Here is an 11,700-nt window from a genome sequence, read left to right as displayed (position 1 = left end):
TATCTATCCTGGCTAGGTGGTTTTCCTCCTACATAGCCCTCTATCTATCCTGGCTAGGTGGTTTTCCTCCTACATAGCCCTCTATCTATCCTGGCTAGGTGGTTTTCCTCCTATATAGCCCTCTATCTATCCTGGCTAGGTGGTTTTCCTCCTATATAGCCCTCTATCTATCCTGGCTGGGTGGTTTTCCTCCTACATAGCCCTCTATCTATCCTGGCTAGGTGGTTTTCCTCCTACATAGCCCTCTATCTATCCTGCCTGGGTGGTTTTCCTCCTACATAGCCCTCTATCTATCCTGGCTAGGTGGTTTTCCTCCTACATAGCCCTCTATCTATCCTGGCTAGGTGGTTTTCCTCCTATATAGCCCTCTATCTATCCTGGCTAGGTGGTTTTCCTCCTATATAGCCCTCTATCTATCCTGGCTGGGTGGTTTTCCTCCTACATAGCCCTCTATCTATCCTGGCTAGGTGGTTTTCCTCCTACATAGCCCTCTATCAATCCTGCCTGGGTGGTTTTCCTCCTACATAGCCCCCTATCTATCCTGGCTAGGTGGTTTTCCTCCTACATAGCCCTCTATCTATCCTGCCTGGGTGGTTTTCCTCCTACATAGCCCCCTATCTATCCTGGCTAGGTGGTTTTCCTCCTACATAGCCCTCTATCTATCCTTGCTAGGTGGTTTTCCTCCTACATAGCCGCCTATCTATCCTGGCTGGGTGGTTTTCCTCCTATATAGCCCTCTATCTATCCTGGCTAGGTGGTTTTCCTCCTACATAGCCCTCTATCTATCCTGGCTAGGTGGTTTTCCTCCTACATAGCCCTCTATCTATCCTGCCTGGGTGGTTTTCCTCCTACATAGCCCCCTATCTATCCTGGCTAGGTGGTTTTCCTCCTATATAACCCTCTATCTATCCTGGCTAGGTGGTTTACCTCCTATATAACCCTCTATCTATCCTGGCTACGTGGCTTACCTCCTATATAACCCTCTATCTATCCTGGCTAGGTGGTTTTCCTCCTACATAGCCCTCTATCTATCCTTGCTAGGTGGTTTTCCTCCTATATAGCCCTCTATCTATCCTGGCTAGGTGGTTTTCCTCCTATATAGCCCTCTATCTATCCTGGCTAGGTGGTTTTCCTCCTACATAGCCGCCTATCTATCCTGGCTGGGTGGTTTTCCTCCTACATAGCCCTCTATCTATCCTGGCTGGGTGGTATTCCTCCTACATAGCCCTCTATCTATCCTGGCTAGGTGGTTTTCCTCCTACATAGCCCTCTATCTATCCTTGCTAGGTGGTTTTCCTCCTATATAGCCCTCTATCTATCCTGGCTAGGTGGTTTTCCTCCTACATAGCCGCCTATCTATCCTGGCTGGGTGGTTTTCCTCCTACATAGCCCTCTATCTATCCTGGCTAGGTGGTTTTCCTCCTACATAGCCCTCTATCTATCCTTGCTAGGTGGTTTTCCTCCTACATAGCCCTCTATCTATCCTGGCTAGGTGGTTTTCCTCCTACATAGCCCTCTATCTATCCTGGCTAGGTGGTTTTCCTCCTACATAGCCCTCTATCTATCCTGGCTAGGTGGTTTTCCTCCTATATAGCCCTCTATCTATCCTGGCTAGGTGGTTTTCCTCCTATATAGCCCTCTATCTATCCTGGCTGGGTGGTTTTCCTCCTACATAGCCCTCTATCTATCCTGGCTAGGTGGTTTTCCTCCTACATAGCCCTCTATCTATCCTGGCTAGGTGGTTTTCCTCCTATATAGCCCTCTATCTATCCTGGCTAGGTGGTTTTCCTCCTATATAGCCCTCTATCTATCCTGGCTGGGTGGTTTTCCTCCTACATAGCCCTCTATCTATCCTGGCTAGGTGGTTTTCCTCCTACATAGCCCTCTATCTATCCTGCCTGGGTGGTTTTCCTCCTACATAGCCCCCTATCTATCCTGGCTAGGTGGTTTTCCTCCTACATAGCCCTCTATCTATCCTGCCTGGGTGGTTTTCCTCCTACATAGCCCCCTATCTATCCTGGCTAGGTGGTTTTCCTCCTACATAGCCCTCTATCTATCCTGGCTAGGTGGTTTTCCTCCTACATAGCCGCCTATCTATCCTGGCTGGGTGGTTTTCCTCCTATATAGCCCTCTATCTATCCTGGCTAGGTGGTTTTCCTCCTACATAGCCCTCTATCTATCCTGGCTAGGTGGTTTTCCTCCTACATAGCCCTCTATCTATCCTGCCTGGGTGGTTTTCCTCCTACATAGCCCCCTATCTATCCTGGCTAGGTGGTTTTCCTCCTACATAGCCGCCTATCTATCCTGGCTGGGTGGTTTTCCTCCTATATAGCCCTCTCTATCCTGGCTGGGTAACATGTGTGTTAGCTTCTAAAGGTTGTGTAACAGTGTACTTGATCTAATACCCTCATGTTGTTGTCTTCACAGAGATCTGAGTGAGAACAACATCCAGTCCATCCCCAGAAAGGCTTTCAGAGGAGCTACAGACATCAAGAACCTGTGAGGGAATCTTCAGTCTCAGATTAGTACATTAATGAAGAAATTGTGAATTAATGTATGTGTGGATGAATAAATTAATGTATGTATGGATGAATAAATTAATGTATGGATGGATGAACAAATTAATGTTTGGATGAATAAATTAATGGATGGATGGATTAATAAATTAAGGGATGGATGAATAAATTAATGTATGTATGGATGAATAAATTAATATATGGATGGATGAACAAATTAATGTTTGGATGAATAAATTAATGGCTGGATGGATTAATAAATTAATGGATGGATGGATGAATAAATTAAGGGATGGATGAATAAATTAAGGGATGGATGAACAAATTAATGTTTGGATGAATAAATTAATGGCTGGATGGATTAATAAATTAATGGCTGGATGGATTAATAAATTAAGGGATGGACACCTTCACACACACACACACACACACACACACACACACACACACACACACACACACACACACACACACACACACACACACACACACACACACACACACTCTCTCTGATTGATGGTGCTATCACAGTAGATAAAGTGTCTGGACAGTCTGGCTCCTTCCCCCCGAGGAGAGATGACTAGCTCACTGTCCACTTACCCACATTGACTGTACTCCCTATCAGTGATTATATCTACCCTCTGAGGAGAGGGTGTCAGGGTGTGATTATATCTACCCTCTGAGGAGAGGGTGTCAGGGTGTGATTATATCTGCCCTCTGAGGAGAGGGTGTCAGGGTGTGATTATATCTGCCCTCTGAGGAGAGGGTGTCAGGGTGTGATTATATCTGCCCTCTGAGGAGAGAGTGACAGGGTGTGATTATATCTGCCCTCTGAGGAGAGAGTGTTAGGGTGTGATTATGTCTGCCCTCTGAGGAGAGAGTGTCAGGGTGTGATTATATCTGCCCTCCGAGGAGAGAGTGTCAGGGTGTGATTATGTCTGCCCTCTTAGGAGAGAGTGTTAGGGTGTGATAATGTCTGGTCTATAGGGAAAATGCTATTGTAGATTGTAAGATTGATGCCAGTGCGTGTGTGTGTGTGTGTGTTTTAATGCTTTCTGCCCCTATTGTGTCTCTAGTCAGTTGGATAAGAACCACATCAGCTGCATCGAGGACGGAGCTTTCAGAGCACTGAGGAGCCTGGAAGTACTGTAAGAAACACACACACATACACATACACACCTACGCACACACATACACACACACACACCTACACACACATACACACCTACGCACACATACACACACACACCTACGCACCTACGCACACATACACACACACCTACGCACACATGCACACACACCTACGCACACACACAAACAACCACATATTATTAAACAACACATTTACATTTACCACTTCTTGAATAATTACACAAGAAAACTATTTTATTTATATGAAGTAGCTACTTTTCTAACAACTATTACCCATTACTAATATAACTAGGCACCAACCATTATCCATTACTATTATAACCAGGCACCAACCATTACCCATTACTAATATAACTAGGCACCAACCATTACCCATTACGATTATAACCAGGCAACAACTATTACCCATTACTAATATAACTAGGCACCAACCATTACCCATTACTATTATAACCAGGCACCATCTATTACCCATTACTAATATAACTAGGCACCAACCATTACCCATTATGATTATAACCAGGCACCAACTATTACCCATTACTAATATAACTAGGCACCAACCATTACCCATTACTAATATAACTAGGCACCAACCATTATCCATTAGTATTAAAACCAGGCACCAACTATTACCCATTACTAATATAACTAGGCACCAACCATTACCCATTACTAATATAGCTAGGCACCAACCATTACCCATTAATAATATAACTAGGCACCAACCATTACCCATTACTAATATAACTAGGCACCAACCATTACCCATTACTAATATAACTAGGCACCAACCACTACCCATTACGAATATAACCAGGCACCAACCATTACCCATTACTAATATAACAAGGCACCAACTATTACCCATTACTAATATAACAAGGCACCAACCATTACCCATTACTAATATAACCAGGTACCAACCATTACCCATTACTAATATAACCAGACACCAACCATTACCCATTACTAATATAACCAGGTACCAACCATTACCCATTACTAATATAACCAAGTACCAACCATTACCCATTACTAATATAACCAGGCATCAACCATTACCCATGACTAATATAACCAGGCACCAACCATTACCCATTACTAATATAACCAGGCACCAACCATTACTAATATAACCAGACTCCAACCACTACCCATTACTAATATAACCAGGTACCAACCATTACCCATTACTAATGTAACCAGGCACCAACCATTACCCATTACTAATATAACCAGGCACCAACCATTACCCATTACTAATATAACCAGGTACCAACCATTACTAATATAACCAGGCACCAAGCGTTACCCATTACTAATATAACCAGGCACCAACCATTACCCATTACTAATATAACCAGGTACCAACCATTACTAATATAACCAGGCACCAACCATTACCCATTACTAATATAACCAGGCAACAACCATTACCCATTACTAATATTACCAGGCACCAACCATTACTAATATAACCAGGCACCAACCAAAACCCATTACGAATATAACCAGGCACCAACCATTACTAATATAACCAGGTACCAACCATTACCCATTACTAATATAACCAGGCACCAACCATTACCCATTACTAATATAACAAGGCACCAACTATTACCCATTACTAATATAACAAGGCACCAACCATTACCCATTACTAATATAACCAGGTACCAACCATTACCCATTACTAATATAACCAGGCAACAACCATTACCCATTACTAATATTACCAGGCACCAACCATTACTAATATAACCAGGCACCAACCAAAACCCATTACGAATATAACCAGGCACCAACCATTACTAATATAACCAGGTACCAACCATTACCCATTACTAATATAACCAGGCACCAACCATTACCCATTACTAATATAACCAGGCACCAACCATTACCCATTACTAATATACCCAGGTACCAACCATTACCCATTACTAATATAACAAGGCACCAACCACTACCCATTACTAATATAACCAGGCACCAACCATTACCCATTACTATTATAACCAGGCACCAACCATTACTAATATAACCAGGCACCAACCATTACCCATTACGAATATAACAATGCTCCAACTATTACCCATTACTATTATAACCAGGCACCAACCATTACCCATTACTAATATAACCAGGTACCAACCATTACCCATTACTAATATAACCAGGCACCAACCACTACCCATTACTAATATAACCAGGCACCAACTATTACCCATTACTAATATAACAAGGCACCAACCATTACCCATTACTAATATAACCAGGTACCAACCATTACCCATTACTAATATAACTAGGCACCAACCACTACCCATTACTAATATAACCAGGTACCAACCATTACCCATTACTAATATAACCAGGCACCAACCACTACCCATTACTAATATAACCAGGCACCAACCATTACCCATTACTAATATAACAAGGCACCAACTATTACCCATTACTAATATAACAAGGCACCAACCATTACCCATTACTAATATAACCAGGTACCAACCATTACCCATTACTAATATAACTAGGCACCAACCATTACCCATTACTAATATAACCAGGCACCGACCATTACCCATTACTAATATAACCAGGTACCAACCATTACCCATTACTAATATAACCAGGCACCAACCATTACCCATTACTAATATAACCAGGCACCAACCATTACCCATTACTAATATAACCAGGCACCAACCATTACTAATATAACCAGGCACCAACCATTACCCATTACTAATATAACCAGACACCAACCACTACCCATTACTAATATAACCAGGTACCAACCATTACCCATTACTAATATAACCAGGCACCAACCTCATTTATCCAGTCAGTCGTTGGTCTCTCCAGGCATGGTCAGCCATATTGGTTCATTAATATCATGGCCCATTAATTCAGGGTGCCTGGGGTTTTGGGGTTTCTGCGGCCTGACAGTAGGGGTGGGTATGGTGGGGAGCAGGTTGGAGTTGTTGGTTGTGGTAATAGGGTGGAGGGGTGGTCTTTATAGTTGGGTAGGAGTATCAGACTGTGGGGTTATTTGTCTGATTGAAATTACTTCCTCTGCTCACTCTCCACCTGTTGTCACTATATGGGGGCAGAGAGGAGGAGATCGTTATGTTGTGTATAAGTCAGAGGAGGCTGGTGGGAGGAACTACAGGAGGATGGACTCATTGCAATGGCTTAAATGGCATAAAGAGAGAGATGGAGTGGGGGAGGAGGAGAGGAAGAGAGAAGAGAGAGATGGTTGAGTAGGAGAGATGGCTGGGAGTATGAGAGTTAAGTCAGAGGTCACTAAACATGTGTAGGTTCTCTGAGGTTTGTTTCATTGTGTGTCTGCACTGCTCCCTCTCTTCTGTCTCTCTGTCTCTTCCAGGACTCTGAACAACAACAACATCAGCAGCATCCCAGTCTCCAGCTTCAACCACATGCCCAAACTACGCACCTTGTAAGTCACTCATACTCCCCCTCTCTCTTTTTCCTCCCCCATTCTCCCCGTCTCTCTCCCCCATCTTTTTTACACGGTCTCGCCCCCATCTCTCTCTCTCTATATCTCTCTCATCCACCCGTCTCTCTCTCTATATATCTCTCTCATCCACCCCTCTCTCTCCATTCCCCCTCTTTCTCTCTCTTCTCCTACATCAGGTCTGATAATGCTGGTGCGTATTCTGATCTAGATGTATGGTGTCAAGGAGATCACATGGTGATCCATCTCTCTAAGAGTGTGTGTCATGTGATGAGAGATGTGTTCCCCCTGACAGGTTGCTTTAACCTGACTCATATGAGGAAGCTGAGATTAAATAATAATCTCATAACCCCATCAGAACAGGAAAAATATATACCACAACTTCACTGGACGACTGAAGGTTTCATACAGAATAAACTATGACTGAGAAAAATGTATTCCTCTTTGTTTGGATAGAATAGATATAATCGAATAGAATCTAATAGAATATTCCATTTTTCCCCAAGAGCTGAATCCAACCAATCCCTTTTGAGACATATTAAGTCATTATAAAATAAGCCAGTCATGTTTCCATACATACTTCAGGGTCCCCTACAGCAGCGAAACTAAACAGCTATCATCTGAAAGAGACGAGACAGGTTCAATCATTCCAAGGAGTTTTGGTTGACAGTCATAATCCACATCGGGCCTATAGCCATGCCAGAAACCATTTTATCTCCAACTCTAAGGAACACACAACAACAACTCACCCAGAAATACATCCATCCCCCAACGCCTGGTGTCTAAATATAATGACAAAATATGAAATTATGTATATATGAATGATATCAATTATGCTCACTGGAATGAATACTTAGAGAGACCGCAATGTCATTCTTGTTGTGGTTTCTGTGCTTTTTTTCTTTCAGAAGGGTTATTGGTTGTGTGTGTGTGTGTGTGTGTGTGTGTGTGTGTGTGTGTGTGTGTGTGTTTTCCCGACTGCCACCACAGCTCTGTTAGTTATTCTGGACAATGGGAGCGTTCCAGGAATGCTTCATTTAGAATGTACAGTTTAGAATGTTTTGGTTCAAACTTTAAATGTCTCGTTTAGAACTCTGTTTAGTCCAAGCAGGGAAATGTCATGTCAGTCATGGGTTTGGAAACATATCAGGACCTGGGTGGTGTGGTTTAGGCTAAGGCTTTAGTCTCAGCCTTTTAGGCAGCATTTCAAGAGGACCATTAAAATGGTCAATGAAAAGGGGGATTTCAATGGTGGTTACCACTGCATGCGACTTATCTGTAGTGATAAACTCACTTTATGCATTGGTTGAAATTCCATCACTGAGATTTAGCTCGTTGCAGACACATTTTCCGTAACGTTTATGAATAACCCCGTTCATGTCCTAACACTCTCTTTCTCTCTCCAGCCGTCTCCACTCCAACAACCTGCACTGTGACTGTCACCTGTCCTGGTTGGCCGAGTGGTTAAGACAAAGGCCTACGATTGGTCTGTTCACCCAGTGCACTGCTCCATCCCCGCTTAGAGGACTCAATGTGGCTGAGATACAGAAACATGAGTTTACCTGCTCAGGTGAGACACACTCACCAACTCCATTCATACTCACACACTAGTATTCCTGTTCAGATAGGACAATACAATATATCCAATATAACAGCTTAAAATGAACCCATGCTTCATCCTATAGTCCTTTCACGTCTATCTACAAAGGACAGTAAAACAGGCCATTGAAGTCTTCCTGATCCTGCCTGACACACACTCTCTCTGTTGTTCACTGTTCCAGCTGATTATCCCCAGTGGATCTGTCCTGTCAGTCTGTTAAGTCCTCACCTGAATCACACCTGACACACACACCCACCCCATGAGGGCCATATCACCCCAGGCAAGCCCCCAGGCTGTCCCCAGCCTCTTTCATGTGGCTCCAGCTGTCAGCAGCTGGACTGTCTGCCAGAACCATGCCCTGTGAAAAACACTGCTGGCATGGGTACCCTCTTTCACTGACTACTCCCGCTCTACTCTGTTTTTCATAACACTACGCACACACACACACACACATATATATGCATGTGCACAAACACGCAGACGCACACACAAACACACACACAGACAAACACACAGAGACAGCTGGCAGAGAGATGAATCAGAGACATAAAAGATAGAGAGAGAAGAGCATTTGACTGATGTGAACTGATGAGAGAGAGAGAGAGAGAGAGAGAGAGAGAGAGAGAGAGAGAGAGAGAGAGAGAGCAGTTTGACTGATAAGAGGGAGGGAGGGAGGGAGGGAGGGAGGGAGGGAGGGAGGGAGGGAGGGAGGGAGGGAGGGAGGGAGGGAGGGAGGGAGCAGTTTGATTGATAAAATAAAGAGAGAGAGAGGGAGCAGTTTGACTGATAACAGAGATGGGGGAGGGAGAGAGGGGGCAGTTTGACTGATAAAAGAGATGGGGGAGGGAGAGAGGGGGCAGTTTGACTGATAAAAGTGATGGGGGAGGGAGAGAGGGGGCAGTTTGACTGATAAAAGAGAGAGAGAGAGAGAGAGGGAGCAGTTTGATTGATAAAAGAGAGAGAGAGAGAGAGGGAGCAGTTTGTTTGATAAAAGAGAGAGAAGAGCATGTGACTGATGTGAACTGATGAGAGAGAGAGAGAGAGAGAGAGAGAGAGAGAGAGAGAGAGAGAGAGAGAGAGAGAGAGAGAGAGAGAGAGAGAGAGAGAGAGAGAGAGCAGTTTGACTGATAAGAGGGAGGGAGGGAGGGAGGGAGGGAGGGAGGGAGGGAGGGAGGGAGGGAGGGAGGGAGGGAGGGAGGGAGGGAGGGAGCAGTTTGATTGATAAAATAAAGAGAGAGAGAGGGAGCAGTTTGACTGATAACAGAGATGGGGGAGGGAGAGAGGGGGCAGTTTGACTGATAAAAGAGATGGGGGAGGGAGAGAGGGGGCAGTTTGACTGATAAAAGTGATGGGGGAGGGAGAGAGGGGGCAGTTTGACTGATAAAAGAGAGAGAGAGAGAGAGAGGGAGCAGTTTGATTGATAAAAGAGAGAGAGAGAGAGAGGGAGCAGTTTGTTTGATAAAAGAGAGAGAGAGAGAGAGGGAGCAGTTTGACTGATAAAAGAGAGAGAGAGAGAGAGATGGAGCAGTTTGACTGATAAAAGAGAGAGAGGGAGAGAGAGAGAGAGAGAGAGAGAGGGAGCAGTTTGATTGATAAAAGAGAGAGAGGGAGAGAGAGAGAGAGAGAGAGAGAGGGAGCAGTTTGATTGATAAAAGAGAGAGAGGGAGAGAGAGAGAGAGAGAGAGGGAGCAGTTTGACTGATAAAAGAGAGAGAGAGAGAGAGAGAGGGAGCAGTTTCATTGATAAAAGAGAGAGAGAGAGAGAGAGAGAGAGAGAGGAGGAGCAGTTTGACTGATACAAGAGAGAGAGGGAGAGAGAGAGAGGGAGCAGTTTGATTGATAAAAGAGAGAGAGAGAGGGAGCAGTTTGACTGATAAAACACAGAGAGAGAGAGAGAGAGAGAGAGAGGGAGCAGTTTGACTGATAAAAGAGAGAGAGGGAGAGAGAGAGAGAGGAGGAGCAGTTTGACTGATAAAACACAGAGAGATAGAGAGAGAGCGGGAGCAGTTTGACTGATAAAAGAGAGAGAGGGAGAGAGAGAGAGAGAGGGAGCAGTTTGACTGATAAAAGAGAGAGAGGGAGAGAGAGAGAGAGGAGGAGCAGTTTGACTGATAAAAGAGAGAGAGAGAGAGAGAGAGAGAGGGAGCAGTTTGACTGATAAAAGAGAGAGAGAGAGGGAGCAGTTTGACTGATAAAAGAGAGAGAGGGAGAGAGAGAGAGAGAGGGAGCAGTTTGACTGATAAAAGAGAGAGAGAGAGGGAGCAGTTTGACTGATAAAAGAGAGAGAGGGAGAGAGAGAGAGAGGGAGCAGTTTGACTGATAAAAGAGAGAGAGGGAGAGAGAGAGAGAGGAGGAGCATTTTGACTGATAAAACACAGAGAGATAGAGAGAGAGAGAGAGAGAGAGGGAGCAGTCTGACTGATAAAAGAGAGAGAGGGAGAGAGGGGGGGGAGCAGTTTGACTGATTAAACACAGAGAGAGAGAGAGGGGGGGGAGCAGTTTGACTGATTAAACACAGAGAGAGAGAGAGAGAGAGAGGAGGAGCAGTTTGACTGATAAAACACAGAGAGAGAGAGAGAGAGAGAGGAGGAGCAGTTTGACTGATTAAACACAGAGAGAGAGAGAGAGGGGGAGAGCAGTTTGACTGATTAAACACAGAGAGAGAGAGAGAGAGGAGGAGCAGTTTGACTGATAAAACACAGAGAGAGAGAGAGAGAGAGGAGGAGCAGTTTGACTGATTAAACACAGAGAGATAGAGAGAGATGGAGCAGTTTGACTGATGAAACACAGAGAGAGAGAGAGGGAGCAGTTTGACTGATAAAAGAGAGAGAGGGAGAGAGAGAGAGAGGGGGAGCGGTTTGACTGATAAAAGAGAGAGAGGGAGAGAGAGAGAGAGAGGGAGCAGTTTGACTGATAAAACACACAGAGAGAGAGAGAGAGAGG

The 11,700-nt window shown here is 44.4% G+C and overlaps 1 protein-coding gene across 1 annotated transcript in view; it reads left to right on the top strand.

Moving 5' to 3' along the window:
- The window catches only part of LOC110499533 (slit homolog 1 protein), a 188,317-nt gene that overhangs the window by 93,700 nt on the left and 82,917 nt on the right, over window positions 1–11,700 (top strand). Inside the window, exons 5-8 of the mRNA XM_036956210.2 lie at window positions 2,428–2,499; window positions 3,593–3,664; window positions 7,069–7,140; window positions 8,565–8,728. Of these exons, the coding sequence (XP_036812105.2) occupies window positions 2,428–2,499; window positions 3,593–3,664; window positions 7,069–7,140; window positions 8,565–8,728 (380 nt within the window). The remainder of the gene's footprint in view (window positions 1–2,427; window positions 2,500–3,592; window positions 3,665–7,068; window positions 7,141–8,564; window positions 8,729–11,700) is intronic.

Source organism: Oncorhynchus mykiss, chromosome 20 (genome assembly GCF_057628025.1).
Source record: "Oncorhynchus mykiss isolate SJ-2025 chromosome 20, ASM5762802v1, whole genome shotgun sequence".
Lineage (NCBI taxonomy): Eukaryota > Metazoa > Chordata > Actinopteri > Salmoniformes > Salmonidae > Oncorhynchus > Oncorhynchus mykiss.
This window is presented reverse-complemented; position numbering and strand designations above follow the sequence as displayed.